Source organism: Benincasa hispida, chromosome 10, assembly GCF_027475165.1.
Source record: "Benincasa hispida cultivar pf3 chromosome 10, pf3_genome.v1.1, whole genome shotgun sequence".
Lineage (NCBI taxonomy): Eukaryota > Viridiplantae > Streptophyta > Magnoliopsida > Cucurbitales > Cucurbitaceae > Benincasa > Benincasa hispida.
The window spans coordinates 7,949,857-7,968,635 of record NC_143487.1 but is presented as its reverse complement, the minus strand read 5'-3'; the positions used below and the strand labels follow the sequence as shown (position 1 = coordinate 7,968,635).

At 31.8% G+C, this 18,779-nt stretch overlaps 2 protein-coding genes across 2 annotated transcripts; both read right to left on the bottom strand.

Moving 5' to 3' along the window:
• Positions 1-426: 426 nt before the first annotated feature.
• On the bottom strand, positions 427-1,862 carry LOC120089510 (peroxidase 2-like). Its single transcript, XM_039047006.2, has 3 exons — positions 1,629-1,862; positions 1,358-1,546; positions 427-1,220 (listed from the first exon to the last, which is right to left on the bottom strand). The coding sequence occupies exons 1-3, from the start codon at positions 1,827-1,829 to the stop codon at positions 621-623; spliced, it is 990 nt and encodes a 329-aa protein (XP_038902934.1). The 5' UTR covers positions 1,830-1,862; the 3' UTR covers positions 427-620.
• A 12,647-nt stretch (positions 1,863-14,509) lies between these two features.
• On the bottom strand, positions 14,510-16,149 carry LOC120088645 (peroxidase 2-like). The gene is made up of 3 exons (XM_039046061.2): positions 15,713-16,149; positions 15,360-15,551; positions 14,510-15,272 (listed from the first exon to the last, which is right to left on the bottom strand). Exons 1-3 carry the CDS (start codon positions 16,013-16,015, stop codon positions 14,682-14,684), a joined length of 1,086 nt encoding a protein of 361 aa, XP_038901989.1. The 5' UTR covers positions 16,016-16,149; the 3' UTR covers positions 14,510-14,681.
• Between the last annotated feature and the right edge of the window lie 2,630 nt (positions 16,150-18,779).

Genomic DNA, 18,779 nt, shown 5'->3' with positions numbered 1-18,779 from the left:
CATTTGTTACATCTGTTGAAAGCTCTCACATAGTAATTTTGTAAAAATAAAATTATTAAAAAATTATTTATTTTTGTATATGTAGAAGAAGAGAGAACATACTCATACTTGGGTATAGTGAATTTTATTTATCTTCGTGCATCCCCTTCAATTATCACATGGCAATTAAGATGGAACTGCTAAACAGCGAAATATTCTTCAATCTTTTATCCATTCCACAAGTTTATGGGTCTAAAGTTAGTGCATTAATTAAGAAAACATTGATACTCCACTATGAGAAAGAAAAAGTTAGTCATTGATGTTGAAATGCTTTAAATCTAGTATGTGATTTTTCAAATGACCAAGTACGAGTTATTTACGTTTTTTTTTTTCATTCGTGTTATTTACGTTCGTTCATGATCTTAAAATTTAGAGAAGTACATGCTATTTTATTTTTGTTTATAGAATTTAGTTAATAATTCAATCATTGTGATTAAGAAAGGTACAAATTATTATAAAAACAACGCTTAATTTTCAAAATAAACAAACTAAAAACGAAATGGTTAAAGACGGACATTGGTTTGGAGTGGAAGTCATTTATTACGGCAAGAGGCGAGAGAGAAAGATGAGAAAACATAAAATTACATAACATCATGCCCTGTTTCACCTCCCAGGTCATTGACCCTCTTGCAGTTTCTTCTGATTTCCCCTTGGGTTCCAGTTAAAGGTCTAATATTTCCCATCTTAATCATGGAAAGCCGAAATTGTCTAAAGAAGGTTCCTTCTCGCGACCCAAGACGATTAACAATGTCAATTGTATCGGCCCCTGGAGTGGAGAACAGAACTTGATCGCTCTGTAGCAGCCCTCGATTGGCTTGAAGATTGGTGTAGTAATTTTTGTCAAATGTGTCCGGTGTTGTTGGATCGAAGTTTACTCGTGTTTCTGCACTTGTACAAGCTCTTTCCAGTTCTTGCCTGTAAGTTGGATCCAGTGTCGGATCTGGCTGCCCACTCCCACTGAAGTTGGAAAAACGGCCACTGAAGAATAAACATCTCGAACGACCGAACGTATGTGCCCCTGATAGAGCAACAAGATCAGTGGAATCTAACCCAACGGCTTCGAACTTTTTTTTGAGTGGATCAAGATTTTCGAAGGGACTTGGGAGTTCATCAGCCCCTGTTTTATTGGCTGTTCTGCTATCTCTTCTTCCGTATAAAACTCTCCAACTAGGCCCTCCTTGCTAAAAGACCAAAAACAAGACCATTATATAATATGGTATTAAATTAACCTTTGCTAATTAATTTAATCTTTTGGTGATTTAATAAAAAAATCCCCAAATTTTAGTCTTGAGTTTGGAATGGAGGAATTGATGATTACCACGTCGACAGAGTCTTTAGAGGCTTGAGCTAGGATGTCGGCGCACGAGACGACGCCGGGACATTCTCTCTCGACGGCGGCTTTGATGGCGTCGACAATCTCGAGTCCTTGGATTCCTAAATTTCCAAGTCCGATGAGTTCACTCTCCATGCCGGGGGGATCTTCCAGCAAAACAGAGCCATCGCAGCCCTGCAAAAATCAGGCCCATTGTAAAAACGTCATTCATTACAATTATAAGAATAGATCGAGTTGAGTACAGAGGAACAATTACTTGGACGAAGCAGTCGTGGAAATGGAAGCGAATGAGTTTGGCACCAGCACGGATGTCGGTTTCGATAGCTCTCTTGACTTCACGGCGGACAATGTTAGGGAGACGAGGGCAAGTTTGGTCGTAGAAGTTCTCGCTGAGTTGGGCATAAGACCCTCCAAACAAAACACTCAGAAGCAGAAGCAAGAAACTGAAAGAACCCATCTTTTTTAAGGAGGAGATGCGATAATTGGTGATGAAACCACCACAAATGAAGCATCTCTTTATAGAGAGATTGAATGAAGAATGGAGAGGACTGACCCAAAAACGAGGATAGACTTAAAAGAGGATATTTTGTGGCTACTGTCCGTGATTCTTATTATTTTTATTCATTTCCCAAAGACTAATTAATGATCAGAATGGAAGCATTATGTTCTTTAATTTTGTTATCAAAATGACATAAATTTAGTCTTAAAGTGGTATGGAAACAACCATTATATTTTTCTTTTCCTGATAATATAATATTACAAGTGAAGTATATTAATAAGAGTGGGGCTGGTTTTCTGACTCTTACTCCCCGGTTCTTAAAAATTAGATTTTTTTTTTACCAAGAAGCATATATACACAGATACGAATACAGGATATCGATACGATAGGACGATATGTCAATTATTAAAAAAAATAAGATATAGATACGTTAAAGATAAGTTATTATGTATATGTGTAAGTTAGATTAAAATAAATTCAAGAAGAGAGTGAAAACTTGAAGAAAAAAAATCAAATATTGTTGGATGGTGGATGAGAGACTAGAGCGGTAGGAAAGAAGTAGAGAATGAAGTTGAGGATGAAGGGGATGTGAATCATGATTTAAACAGTGAGAAAAATGGAGATCTAATTATGTTTTGGATTTTTTTTTCTTTTAACTTTTTTTTATGTTTTTATCCTTTTAAATTTATTTTGTTTTGGATTACTCGATTTAAGTGGACTTTTATATTTGGGAGTGATTTTAAAATAATTAAAACCATTTTTATCATTTTCAAAATCATCGTTAGACATGTTTAATCATTCAAAACTAATTTTGATGATATGAAAAATGCATTTAAATGTGTAAAATTTAAAACTAAATTAAATTTGCGTAATTAAAAATGTGCTTTTGATTGATTTTAAAATGAAAAAAAGAGTGATTTTGATGACTTTAAAATCATTTGGAAACACACACCTAAATAAAATGGGTGGTGGGTTGGGCTTATATTTGAAAAAGAAAAAAAATGACCCAACCTATCCTTTCACATATCTAGAAGAAGTTACAAGTAAGATACTTCAAATCACGTATAAGATATCTAGATATATATGTTTTGATACGTATTTGATACCGAGACAATTAGAAGTACCTTGCTTTTTAGATTTTTCATTTGGCATGTTTTATTATGAAAATTTTCACACTATAAATTTGTCATTATAAATATTCACATTATTGTGGATAGATCCACTTATTTTGAAGTCAATATATACAATAAATAGAGTTGGGTATTGAAAAATTTGCAAAATTTAGGAAAGTCGTAATAATAGAATCTTGTTTAGTAGAATTTGACGTGATGGTGAGAAAATAAAATAGAATCGGAACTACGAGATGAGTGAGACAAAGTAATTAAAAGGGATATTTAAAATTATAATTTAATGGACGAAAAAGAAAAGGACTTGGAATTCGTGAATGAATGAGAAAGAATCCTGGGTAGAAGTTTTAAAATGAAGTGGAAGATGCTTTTGATTTCATACATTAAATTCCATTTTTCTTATATAATAAAAAGAATAATTCAATTTTGTATATATTTCTTTTACCATATGGCAGATTTTAACAATACACCTGAATACTTTTGTTAAGAAAAATATTAGGCAAATTAAAATGGAAGATATTAAATAAGAAGGGAGAGGGGAGAAGGAGAACCTTATTCCCGTGTCCCACGCACAATGGATAGAAAATTAAAAAAAAAAAAAAAATGGTAAAAAGTCACTAGGCACGTGACAGGAAGCCTGCCTATAATTCATTGCGTTAGAATAAATAATTGGGGGATGGGACTGGTCCCACGTGAGTCTGCTAATCGAGGGTCTATAAAGTAAAATTATAATCAATTAAGCCACGTCTCCCACTTTTTCTTTTTCTTTTTTCTTTTTAATTATCATAAATATTTTTACTTCTCAAAATTAGCGTGCTTTTTTTTTAACTCTTTAAACTTATTTTTCTTAATCCATTTGAATGATATCCACTACCGATATTTAGTTAAAAAATTAATATTTTTTAAATTGTTTTGAATCTTTTCGATGAAATCGAAAATATTATCAATATTGAGATTCTATTAATTTTTCCAAATATTATATAATCTTTCTAAATCTTATATTTCTTTAATTTTTCTTTAAGTTCAATTATTTTTATCAAATTTTTACATAATTTTTTAAATTTGTACCCTAATTTTTGTTTCCACAATCATATGAATTTCCAAAACTTCAAATGAATTTAACAATTATGATGTTTCATAGTGGCCTTTTTAATTGTAAAAAATATTTAAAAATATTTATATTTTATAGCAAAAACATTTCAAAACTACGAAACATTTTTTTTTTGAAATTTTTGCTATAAAGTGTAAACATTTTTTTAGATTTTTCTATTTATAAGAATTTTCTATTTTTCAACTGGGATAATGTGATTTTTAAATATTGTAAAAAACCAAATTTTGCAAATAAAAGAAATTAACATTTGAAAAACATAAAGAATTTAGGTGTTAATCTACCCGAGATTTAAATGAGAAAGCCCAATTATATAAAATCACGATATTAATTTTGGCTGAGATATATCGAGATTCTTTATGTCTCAAATCTTAGCAAAATTTGATGAACATTTTGAAAAAAAAAAAAGAAAGTAAGACTTGATATAAAATTTAGAAAGATTATATAATATTTAGAACAATTGATAAAATCACGATGTTATATCTCAAATTTCACTGAGAAAATCCAAAACAAACCATCGATAACTTAGAAAAAAATAAAATTTAATGTAAATCTTGGTGGACGAGATCGACTGAACAAAACTATTGTAACAGTTTTAAAAAATGGTTAGCTTTGAAAGATGGAAATTTGAGAACGGACAATTTCCCTCCAAAAAATCAACCTACCATAATTTGTATTTAGCCTGCGCTCCATTACATTGGAGGTTTATAATATCTTTTTAGTCCTTAAATTTTAAAGTATTACGTCAATTGAATGCATATGATCTTTTTTATACTACCATAACTAAAATCCTCCAAGATTTTTTTTTTTTAGATCTTTTTTATACTATGATAACTAAAACTCTTCCAACCTTGGTTAGTTTCTAATTTGTTTTTTTACTTTGTTAATTGTTGTTCCCTTTACATTACTTTCTTTTGTTGATTCTTCATTTGACCATGATTATGACATTTGTAATTTTTTTATTCAATGAGTTAATTTGTTTTGATTAACTTCAAATGGTATGCGATTAATATTTTTTATTTGATATAAAATTAATTTATAATTATTAATATAATTTCCTACGACATATAAGGGCAAAAAGTAAAATGACGTACTTTCTTTTCATTTCTTGTGAGTATCCAAATAAGAAATTTTAATCTAAATGAGTTTGGATCAACTATGTTCCAAACATACATAATAAATTTGAAATCATTTTCTGCATTTGAAATCATTTTTGTCCAAATCCTAACGTCAAACAGAGTATTAAGGACCAAATTGAAACAAAACCTAAATCTCAAACTAAAAACGTAATAATACTAACAAAATGTTCTGAAGTATATTTTAAATAACCATGAATCCGGAAAAAAAAAAACAATAAGTGAAACCAATGAAAATAGAAAATAAAATTTCATTAAATGCATTTTCTCTCTCCAATTAAATTAAATAAAGGGAAAAAATCTCAAATTTTCTCTCTCCATTTGAAAATATTAAAAAATCATATTAAATGCATTTTCTTCCTCTATAATAAATGCAAGCTTCATAAATAGGGAAATATATATAAAAATCAGAAATAAAAATAATAAAAAGGGTAAATTTGTCAAAAAAATAATACTAAAAGCGTTTCTTGAAAAAATTCAAAAGATATATTTTTTAAAAAATATGGCCTAAAGAAGATGTTTTAGGTAAAAATTCCTTAATGAAATAATTCCTTTAGAAAAAAAAGCTTATCTTTTTGCCTTTTGTATTTGTTATTTTAGTACAACAAATAAAACAAAAAATAAAAATAAAAGAAGAACGAAGAAAATTAACAATGGCTACGTTGGTCACTCATGGAGATATTTTTGCAACAAATTTTTTCTTTAAGGCAAAATTGAGTATGTTGGAATCAACCACTCACCGATCATGAAACTCGATAGCAATTTTTTTTCAAAAAAATAATCACACTTGCCATGTCCGTCCGTCAAACAATGGCGTGCATGAGAATTCTATTGTACTCACATAGATCTATCTCTTTACTCCTTGTAAAATATGGGTACTCCTTGAGGCCAATTCACTTCCCAACTTAACCGATGTGGGATTTTGAAAAGCCATTTTTCTTTTTAAAAACTCAATTTTCATCAACAATCCCCCACTTGAAAATTAATACATAAGCAACAATTTTTCATCGAGCAGTTTCAGCCTATACAACACTGTGCATAAGCAAACGTGTCTTACGACTTGAACCATTACGTAGTGTAGATGATTCAGAATATAATAGTTACCTTTGGTTTGAACTCTATCTCTAACAACATCTTACACACAATATCATTAAGGTGTAGTTCGAAAGCCGTACTTTAAGGCCTAGCATGTGTATCCCGGTTTAGTGAACGATTTAGAGAATTTGCCTAAAAACTCCATAAGAAGTGACCCGCATTTCCACATTCATATAAGTGAGTCTATCAAGAGTACTCCTATAGCTAGGTACCCCACTTGACATCAAGTATAGATCTCATTAAGAATTGAGTTCAACCTTTCTTACGGTTTAGGATATCATGCTCAGACTCCAAGTTATAGAAAGGGAACCGTGTGTTCATTTTAACATGATTCACTATATATCACATATGATCAGTTACTACTCGTTAAACCTGTTTCTTGGGATATCCAGTCTACAGGTTGAGTTTTCCTCACAGTGATTCATTTTCCTATAGGCATGAGTCCAATCATTTCTAAGATTTTGAGAACCTTTCCTCTGACCAGTCCTTTCATCAAAGAATCTACCAAATTTTCATTAGTCCGTATATGATCTACACTAATTGCAGCAGTAGTGAGAAACACTCTAATGGTACTGTGCTTACGATGTATTTTTCGTCTCTTTCCGTTGAAATAACAGTTTTGAACTTTTTCAATTGTTGTAGTACTGTCGCAATGGATCAATATGGTTGATATCAACTTTTCCTATAGAGGAATCTCTGATAGCAGACTTCTAAGCCAACTTACTTCTTCACTAGCTGTTACTAGTGCTATCATTTTTTACTCCATCGTAGATTGGGCTAAAATAGTCTGTTTCTTGGATTTCAAGAGACAATCTTACCTGCTATATTGAAAATATAGTCACTTGTAGCTTTTGAATCATATGAGAGGGAGTTCCAGTCAGCATCGTTGAATTCTTCCAGTACAACGAGAAACTTTTGATAATGTAATCCTAGGTTCTGGGTTTTCTTCAAGTACCTCATAACCCTTTCTATAGCATTCCAATGCTCTTTACTAGGTCTACTTTTAAACCTACAAAGTAATCCTACAATACAAACTATATTAGGCCTAGTGCAGTCAATAGTGTATCTAAAACTGTCTATGATACTTGCATACTCAGATTGATTGGCACTATCACCAGTATTCTTAAACAACTTAATACTAGGGTTATAAGGAGGACATGTTGGTTTACATTTAAAGTAATTGTATTTTTTTAGAATATTTACTACATAGTAGGATTGATCCAAAGAAATTTCCTTTTCAGACCTAGTCACTTTTATGCCTAAGATTACACTTGCTTTTCCTAAGTTTGCACTAAATGTAGATTTCACGTCATTTATGACATGCAACTTCAATCAAAAAATTAATAAACATCTACATACAAACACACGATGGTGCAAAAGTTATTTTCAACCTTATAGTAGATGCATTTGTCACTTTCATTAACCTTAAGAGCTTTTAGATAAAATTAGATTATCAAATTTTTCATGTCATTGCTTAGGAGCTTGTTTCAGACGATAAAAAGATTTATCTAGTTTACGAACTTTATTTTCTTGACCGTGAACTACAAAACTCTCAAGTTGTTCCATGTGAATTTCTTCTTCAAGTTCATTGTTTAGGAAGACGGTCTTTACATATATTTGATGTACTACGAGGTTATAATGGGCAGCGATAGAGAACAAAATACAGATTGAGGTAATTCTAGTGACAGGGGAGAATGTGTCAAAGAAGTTTATATTTTCTCTTTGTCTAAAGGCTTTTGCCACTAACCTGGATTTAAATTTCAATTGTTCTATCAAGTCTAAATTTCTTCCTTAAGATCCATTTGCACTCTATTGCCTTGCAACCTGGAGGTAGGTCTACTAAGTGCCAAATCCTATTTGACTCAAGAGAGTCCATCTCATCGTTTATGGCTTCTTGCCATAAGTTGGCATCTACAGAGGACAAGGTAGCTTTTAGGTGTTTAGGATCTTCTTCTACATTATAGGTCTGAAAGTCATCCCCAAAATCCTTGGCGGTTCTAGTTCTTTTGCTTCTTCAAGGTTTTGTGTCGGCTTCCTTTGTAGAGGTAGGATTTCTAACTAGGGTTAAACTACTGGATCCTCAACCCCCACTATTTCTCGATTTAAAAGGAAATCTATCCTCAAAGAAGTCGACATCATTTGACTCGATGATTACTTGATTTAGTAGATCATAGAACCTATAAGCTTTACTATTTATGGCATAACCTATAAAGACGCATTCAAGGCTCTACTGGCTAGCTTTCTTCTTTTAAGGTTTGGAATCATTACAAGGCTAGACAACCCTATGTTCTATTTGACAGATTTGGTTTCTTATTCTTAAGGATTTCGTAAGGTGAAGTTGTGTTTTTAGACTTTAGTATTATATTGAGAATATAACACACAGTAAGGATGATTTCACCCCACCAATAAGATGCGAATCTTGAACTAAGTAAAATAGAAACTACTAGCTCAACTAAAGTTCTATTTTTCCTTCCGGATTTTCCGTTCATTTCAGGAAAGTAAGATGCAGTTTTTTCGTGTATTATTTCATGAGAGTTAAGAAACTCATTAAAGTTGTCTGAGTCGTACTCAATTCCCTTATCACTACGAATTCTTTTAACCTTTCTATTAAATTGATTTTCTAGTTTAGTTGCAAACAATTTGAAGGCATCAAAAGTATCACTTTTTTTTTTCCAGCAAATATACAAAAATAAAATCAGAGCAATCATCAATAAAGGTAATAAAATATCTTTTACTGTCCTGGTCAAGATGCTATTAAATTCACATAAATCAAAATGAATTAAATCTAGAGGCTAAGTACATATGTATATGGAGTTTTAGTAATTTTAGCTTGACTAAAATACTCGTATTTATCAAATTCATTCATGGATAACTAGGTATCATTTGTAGCCTAATCATGTTACTAATTATTTTTTATTAACATGGCAAAGTCTAGCATATTAAACATTCATAGAACACAACATATACACAGAAGATTTCATTTTATTAATGTCTAAATTTAATCTAAACATTTCCTTAGTTGCATACCCCTTTCCTACAAATACATTATTTTTGGTAAGGGTATATAAATTTGCCTCTATGGTTTGAGAAAATTTGACCCTATTAAGAAGATAGCTTGAGACCAAGTTTTTTCTTATCTCCGGAGTGTGCATGTCATCCTTCAATGTGAGGGTCTTTTCGGAGGTAAACTTCAGCTGTACCTCGTCGGTTTCAGCAACTTTCCTATAATGATGATTGTTGGGGTTTGTGCCCTAAAGTCTCGTGTCCAGTAGTTTGTAAATAACTTTGTACGAACACTTGTGATGTATAATATAAATGATATTTACCTCATTACTTGACTTTCCACATTTAGATTTTACCACAAACCAAAAACTTAATATCCCTGGTTATCTGTATGTAACTTAAGCATGTATGTGGTGACATACAAGTGGATCATGTCTTGAGTGATAACCAAAATGGTCTATAGTATATGGATATAGGAGGGAAACCTTATCTTGGTAACACTACGAATGCGGCCCGCTTTGTGGAATTGTCACAAGTCTTGTGACTTGTCACAGATGGTCTGATCCTGATCATTCATGTAGGGAACATGTGAGCAGCGACGTCCTATACAAAGAGTTTGTATATAACACCGTTCATAACTGAGATTTCGATGACCATAGATAACATGAGCTCAATCCTGAGTGAGTTGGGAACTCTTGCCATTGAGGGTGGTCCTTTGATTTATATGGGTGCGAGTGGCCAGAACGCCGATTCAAACCTACCATTTTGGGGATTCGTCTGATTTGGGAGTTGGGAACTCAACTTCACAAGATGGAATTCACTCCTTCCTCGAGGCAAGGGTAAGTAGATAGATAGCTCCCTTAAGGGCTGATTCCAGGGCTTGAACGATGTGGCGCCACGCACCTTCTCATGGCCTGAGAGGTGTTCACACATTGTAGGACTATGTTGTATTGTTCATTAGAGGGATCGGTGGTACTTAAGAAGGAAGATGTAATTACAGGAATGAAACAGTAAATTGGCCTGCTGTAATTACGAGCATTTGTGAAGGGTCATCATATTGATGATTGGTTACGTCCAATGGACATAGAAATATATCTATGGAAAGAAGAGTTCAACTGTTGGTCTTTAGTGGAATGCCTGGCAGTTCGTGACTAAAGAGTTTAGTCAACTATTCACGTACCGTTGGAGGTTCGAGCCATAGGTCCATAAGGTACCCCTAGTAGCTTGGATACAAGTTGAGAGTCAATTTTTGGGTCAATTTGAAATGTTCAAATTGAAAAAAGGGAGTTCGATTATATATGATATAATCGAACGAGTTAATTAAATATGATACAGTTAACTTTATGTATGAGATACATTAATTTGGAGAAAATTGGATATAAATATGATTTATATCTAGTAAAGGAAAAATATTATAATTAACATATGATATTAATTTATAAGTTATGAATGTGATAAGATCACATTCATTGGACGGTTATAAAAGAAATGGGAAGGTGTTTCTTCGTTCTAAATAACGTATGAATGCATTATAAATAGCAGACGGTGTGTTGATCTCGGTGTGCGCGAGTATTGTGAAAAAGATAGTGTCATCGTTTAGAAAATCAGTGTCTATACGATAGAGACTGCACGATCACTTACATATACGATATTGCTAAGCGATTGCGTACCGATTACACCGTCGCGCGCTATTGCTTAAACGATCGTTTACCTTTTTCCTAAGTGATCGTTTAGCTCTCGGTATTTACTAAACGATCGAATAGACAATCGCTTAGTTTTTCCTATGCGATCGTTTTGGATGATCATTCACCCTTTTCTTACACAATTGTTTAGACGATCGTTTACCTTTTCCTACACGATCGTATACTTTACCTAAATGATCAAGCATATTGTTTATGCGATAGACGGCCGTATCTCCTACTTGCGTGATCGTTGTGTACGGTCGCTTTTCCTCCTTCCCTCTACCAAATCCGAACAAAGCCCACACTTTGGATTCTCAATCCAAGAATACTAATGGCTATGAGTGGTGTTGTCTTTTTCGTTTCCTTCTGTTCGAGGTAGACGGTTGGGCTTCAAACTCGCTGTGAAGAAGAAATCTTCATCTGGTATGATTTCTTGATCCCTTTAGCATTATGAAAGTATGTTTGAATCTATATGTGGTAAATTTGTCACAATGAATTGGAAAGATCCGCTTCCACTCGTAAGTATTCTTGAATAGGAGTTCCTTCAACGATATTCGCATAGAATATTCTTATTCTTAGTTTCAATGTAAGTTTTAAATAAACTAAGGTTGTGACAGACATGGCGCATGGCGCCCGTGTCTATCCATCACCCCTCAGAACCACCAATCACATTTACTTATGTAATCATAACAACTAATGATTCCTCAATCAGGTTCGCCTGACTAGCAGGACGATGCCTATTCCTACAATTCCTAACCGTATGTCCAGGTTTATTACAGTTAAAGCAAAGAAATTGTATTGTTTCTCCTGAGGGGGGTTTCCGCTTCTTCTGTTGGTTCTAGTTGCTGGAAACATGGTTTTGACATTTCCTACTTTATCATGGCAAAGGCGGATTTCCCAGGTACGATATTTACCTTCTCCCTTTGGTCTTGCTTCCAGCTTCCTCCTCAATCCTTAGTCGGGTGATAAGATTCTCCAAGGAAAACTCCTGGATTTTATGCCTTAAGATGTTCTTAAAGATGTTGGAACTGACCACCCTCCGATGGTGAAACTCGATAGCAACGAACAGCCAGGAATTGTCAGTCGTCAGAAACTAAAACTCGTTATGGGTTGAGTCACGAATCTCACTCTCTTTAAGAAGTTTCAAACAGTTTCAAAAAGGTCTTGATCGAAAAATGCACCATCACCGACTAAAAACTCACCTCCTCACATCTAACATTGGTCTATCTCCTCACTCCTTTTAAAATATGGGTACTTTTTGGGGTTCAAACTTAAGATCCAAGATGAAAGTATATGAAGGAGAATTCACTTCCCAACTTAACTGATGTGGGATTCACAAAAGCCAATTTTCTTTTTAAAAACTCAATTTTCACCAACAAAGTATCATCTCAACTTCATTTCCTTATATATATATATAGAAGTTTCTTTTTGTATAAATTTATACATATATCATTAAGACTATATAATTTTAATTTATAGGTCTCAAGCAACTCATAAAATTGTCTCTTTTATTATATATAATGAATGAAAGAAGCATAAAAAAATTTCCGTGTCATCAAAATAGGGATATTTTCCTTCAATTACACCTTCAAATTCAAACTTCTAGATTCATAGCTAAGTTAAATATATATATATTTCTTTTGTTGAAAAAAATAATTTTGGTGTGAATGTGGAGAAACAAAATTTCATCATAGCGTAGCTTTCACTTTGCAAATAGCTCCTCATTCGATTTTAGAATTATTTCCTCATATTTGATTGAGTGATTGTACATTGGCCCATAGAGGGGAGACATTGTTGGTAAAATCATTGAAAAGTCTATCAACATCATCAAATAATCAAGAAAACCAAAACTCATTCACATTTTTAGCTAAGCTTTTTTCTTTTTTTTGAAAAAAAAACCTTACAAGTACAATTTGGACACCATTTCAATAAAAATCTGTATTTGAAAATTTTTCTTTAAACCTAATTATTTTTACTTTTTAATATGAAAGAAAAATTGAATGCATTAGATTATATTTCTACTTTGAAAAATGCGTACAAACCACTCTTAAATTATTACATACATAAATTTTAAATTTTAAATTTCATCAATCACCATCAAACTATGGAATTTATTGCAGTGATGCATTGAACTTTTACTTGGTTCATTTACTAACCCCTTAAACTTTGAATTTGTTACCTAAATTAATTTGATCAATCCTTTAGGTATGTCGATATTTTAATCAATTAATATGCACCAAAACTTGATTTTGATTTTCTCTTCAATTTAACACATGTTTTTTTTTTTTTAATTATTATTAAACTGATGTTGACATAGTTGTAAAATTGAGAGTATATGTTAAAACTTTTCATAAATGAAATTATGTCAATATTCAAATTTACCACAACAATACCATATTTTTATTATACACACTTTAAATTTTGCGAATATGTTAATATTAATATAAGGGGCAAATTACAACAATTAATAAATTATAAAGATAACGGAACAAATTAAAAATATGTTGGGTGTAATTTTAAAAAAATCTCTTACATCCAAAGGTTATGGATCAAATTAAAAGTTAAGTGTAGTTATAAGTTATAATAAAAACTCTGTAGTTCAGGGATATTTGTCCAATTTTCTCAAAAAAAAAAATAAAAAAAAAATCTTTTCTTCTTCTTCCTCTTTTTTATAATAATAATAATAATAATAAGCTTACTGGTCACTTTCATAATAAATAAATGTATGGGGTGTGGTGGGTAAGGTTGGGGATGAGGCGGCCAATTGTAAAAGTTTGAACTTTGAACGCCAACCCATTTACTTCAATATTAAATGACTGCCTTTATTTCTCCTAGAAAAAATTGTTTCCTTTTTTTTTTCTTTTTTTATTTATAGAAAATGATTGATTTTTTTTTTTAATACAGTGTATGATAGTACCATTTGACATGTTATTAGATGATGACATTTGTAAAAATTAAACCTTCAAATATATATTTAAAAAAAGAAAAAGAAAAGAAGAACATTTTTAACCTAAGGTTGGTTTGAGATTGGTTATGAACACATTGAAAACTTAAGTGAATTATTGTTCAGTAAAATTGAATTATTTATTAATTTATATATAATTACATTCTAGGTGAATTACATATGATAAGAACAACGGACCTCTACATATCTTCATAATGATATGATATTGTCTACTTTATATATGAAATATCGGACTTTGTTTTGGTTTCACCCCAAAAGGCCGAATACTAATAGAGATAGTTATTTCATTCTTATAAACCTATGATCATCTTCTTATTTAACGAATGTGAGATTTGGTCGTATTTCTATCCATATATGTTTAGTTTCACAAGTAGAAATTGAATATATAAATTTGTGATAATTAATTATAATTTTTTTTTGGGCTTGTAATTAATTATGCTTACCATTATTAGATAGTGATTAAATTGATGCATGAGAGGTGGAGTAGAGAAATGAGTTAATTAATCATATGGACAAAGGATATATTTAATACTTGAGTTTGAATATTTATTGAGGTAAAAAAAGGCGACATAGATCAACGCCAAAACTCAAGAAATGTAAACCACAATTTGCCCCTGTTCTAAATTCCACACACACTCCATGTTTAAAATAAAGATACGACAACAAAAGTGGAAGGGACGAGGAAAGTTTGAAGTTACATAACGTCGTAGGCCCTCACCGGATTAACCCTCTTACAGTCCAATCTGACTTCCGATGCAATGCCGGGAGGAGGCTTGAGATTCCCCATTTTGATCATAGATTTCACAAATTGTTTAAAAAATGCACGCTCGTCTGCGGCGAAACTTCTGACGATGGCTGTGGTATCGGCCCTGGGGGTTGAGAAGAGCTCTTGGTCGCTTTGGAGAAGCCCCTTTAGGCTGATCAGATTTGAGTAATAGGCTTTGTCGAATCTGGTGGGTGTGGTTGGGTCAAAATTCACTCGTGTTTCTTGGGTCGTACACAGCCTCCGTAGCTGCTCCCTGTACGTTGGGTCAAGCGTCGGGTCGGGTCTGCCAGTTCTGTTGAAGTTGCTGAGTCGATCACTGAAGAAAAGGCATCTTGATCGCCCGAATGTGTGGGCTCCTGATAGAGCCACCAGATCTGTAGAATCAAGCCCTTGAGCCCCAAACTTGGCTTTAAGTCCGTTTAGAGTTTCGGAGGGACCAGGCAGGTTTGAGGTTCCGGTTCTATTGGCTATCCTACTGTCTTTTCTTCCCATTGGTACTACCCAAATTGGTCCTCCCGACTGCCAAATACCATAATAAACTTAACATAACATTATTAATTAACCTCATGCATACCCACACTATTAACTTTATTTAACTAATCATACCAAGAAAACAGAGATTTGCGCAGAAATGGCTAAGATGTCAGCGCAAGAAACAACGCCTGGGCAAGCACTTTCAACTGCTGCTTTTATGTTGTCGACAATGTCCATTCCTTGGATTCCACCATTTGGAGGTCCGTTCAATTCACTATCAATGACACCCGGTACGTCCACCAATAGCACTGATCCATCACACCCCTGCACACAACCAAACAATATAAAATTTGAACTCAAGGTAGATTCTTTTATGTATATGTGTAATCCTGTATTATTAATTGAATTTGAGTTGGAACTTCATGTTTATACCGAAAAAAAAATGATGTTGTGGGTATATAAACTAAAAAATGAAATAAAATTACATTGACGAAGCAATCGTGGAAATGAAGGCGAATGAGCTTGGCAGCAGCTCGATCGTCAGCTTGTAGAGCTCGGGCAACAACGTTAAGAACAAGGAAAGGCAGCTGAGGGCATGTGTAGGCGTAGAAGAAAGGGGAAAGCTGGGCGTGAGAGAGTGATAGCACCAAAGCGGCCACCACGACAATGGCTGCCAATTTAGGGGAAGCCATTTTCAGAGAACAATTTTGTTTTGGTTTTGAGGATAAGACTAAAGTGTGCAAAGGGGAGCTTTCTTTTATACACACCCAGCAGCTTTTAAAATACATACAACTTGGGATTAATAATAAACCAACTATAAAGCATTAAAATATGAAATTTTGAAATTAAAATCGGTTCTGTATTCATCTCTTTTCCACTTATAATATTTCTTGATTAGCGCTCCACGTTTCTTACCTTATATACACGATGCTTTGTTTGTGTCACCCTACATATAGTTTAACGGCAATTTTTTTTGTTGTTGGGACTTCAACTTTTAAAATGCTCACTTTAAAATAATTGTTACATTTTTTTCTTTTTCATATTCCATATTTTTACAACTTATGGATCCATCAAATGTAAGATTAAAAGATTTTGGTCTTATTATGTTAGATGATATATTACCAAATTTGCTTGAGGTGATTCACGAAGTCATATGTTTAAATTCCTACAATGTTATTTCCTCCCCAGTCAATATTGATTTTCATTTATTGGATCTTATTTGCATTCATCCATCTATTTAAACTTCTTGGTTAATCGATGTGATTTAAGATATAATTTTGTACCGAATAAATCCATTCATTTTCAAAAATCTTCAATGACCAAATTGATAGATTAGAAATTATATTTATTAGACATTTTAGACAGAGAAATAAAAAAAATTCTCAAGTCTTAAGTTGAGAAATTTAGGAATTCCAACTTGAAAGTTGTTGGGTCAAACTTTTAAATAATTAAGTCATTAATATATGTAAAAAATGGTTTAGATTTATGGATTGTTTAGCACAAATAATAATTAGACTCAAAATAATAAAAAAAATATTGAATAAGGATAAACATATTAGAGATATGATACCAAATTAGCATCAGTTATCATTTATAGCAGCTATCAGCGATAGCTACATAGGTAAATGACTAAAAACCCGCACACAACCCACTATTTCACGCTTCTTCTTCCGATTTTCTCAAATTGAAAACTATCATTGATAGCAAACATCTAGCTACTATTAGTTGCTGTTGATAGCTACTATCGGTAATAGCTTTCAATTTGAGAAATATTAATACAACTTTAAAATAGTAACACTTGAAATATCACCTTTCAATTTGTTATCAGTTTTCAATGGCTATCATTGATACACTTTGATCAATTGGAATCAAACTTGAAAGATTAACACCTAAGACTATCAGTAGATATCGATGATAGAATTTTATAAGTAGTTATCAACTTTTGAAAGGAAACTATCATCTTTCAAAGATTAAAATTTAAAGCAAAAAGTAATAGAAGTCTATCAATAAGAGGTCTATAAGTGACTATCTCTGATTTTTACTTAAGTCATATCATCAATATCATTTATTTATTGATATATACCCAAGTCATATCACTGATAGTTATGGCTATCATTGATAGCTTCAATTAGTGGCTATCACCGATAACTTTTAGTAGTAGCTATCAAAGATAGACTTTCATCAAATAGAATTGACTTTTATAACATTGATATCATCGATATATGGATATCATTTAAGTTCTATCACTGATACCACTGATCTCACTTATATTGTAGGTATTGATGAAAACTTCTATCATTGATAACATACTATTAGAGATAAATTATGTCATTCCTTTTTACCATTAAATAACATGTTATCAGTATCATTAATAGCTTCTATCACTGATAACATACTATTAGTAGTAACTTCTAGACATTTCATTTACACTTTATTTCGAGATTCAACTTTATTAATTAAATTAACTAAGTGGATATTAACTGTGAAAAAAATCATCGAAGTTTGAGCTATCAATGATAGAAAATATTAGTGGCTATCACTGATAGACTTTCATTAGTGATTATCAATAATGAACTTTTATCACTAATAGAATTCTACCGCTGATATCTACCTAAATTCGATATCACTAATACATGAATATAACCAATATCTATCTAAGTTCTATCACTAATATCACTAATAATCGTTATTATCAATATGCAAATTACGGTACACAAATACATAAATATTTCAATTTGTGCCCTTCATTTTGGGCCATCTGTGCCACTTTTTCAAGTTTATTTCTGATAGACATCATACTTTTTAAGTCTTATAAAAAGAAAAAAAAACTACTGACTTGTTTGATATCGTCCATATTTCTCAATTTTTGAGAAATAAATTTGTTTAATAACTACTCTACTTTCTTATTTCAAACTTTTAAGAAATATTTCTACAAATGGTGCAAATTTATGGACTAAAAAAATAGTTCCTTTTAAATTCGTCTTCATTTGCTACTTATAGTTACTGTTTTGTTATAATAATCAAATTTGATGATTGGTTTGTTGGTGTTAAGTCACTTATGAATTGGATACTTTCAAATCTTGGGTAAGAAACATAGCCTAATAATTCTTATGAACAAAAAAGGAAGAAAAAAATTTGGATAAAGGAAAGAAAATTAAACAAAAGAAAGAAACAAAGAAAGAGAAGAAGCAATATCTTAAAGGGTAATATATTTTTAGATTTTTTCTCTTATTTTACTATCTATTACAAATATCTTGGATTTATATATACACAAAATTACTATATATATATATAAACCTTATCCACATTCCATACATCTGAGAAAAATTTAGGTCTCAAATGGTAATCATTATGTTTTTATTTTGATTTCTGAAAAATTGGGGCTAGTTTTCTCACAATTTCTTAATCATTTTTAACTAAATTTTAAAAATAAAAAGTTTTAAAAACTATTTTTAACCATTTTATTTTTTATTTTGGTTTTTTAAAAATTAAGCATTTTTTCTCTCATTTTTTTAATAATAATATGCATCTTTTGTAAGTACAAAAGTTGAA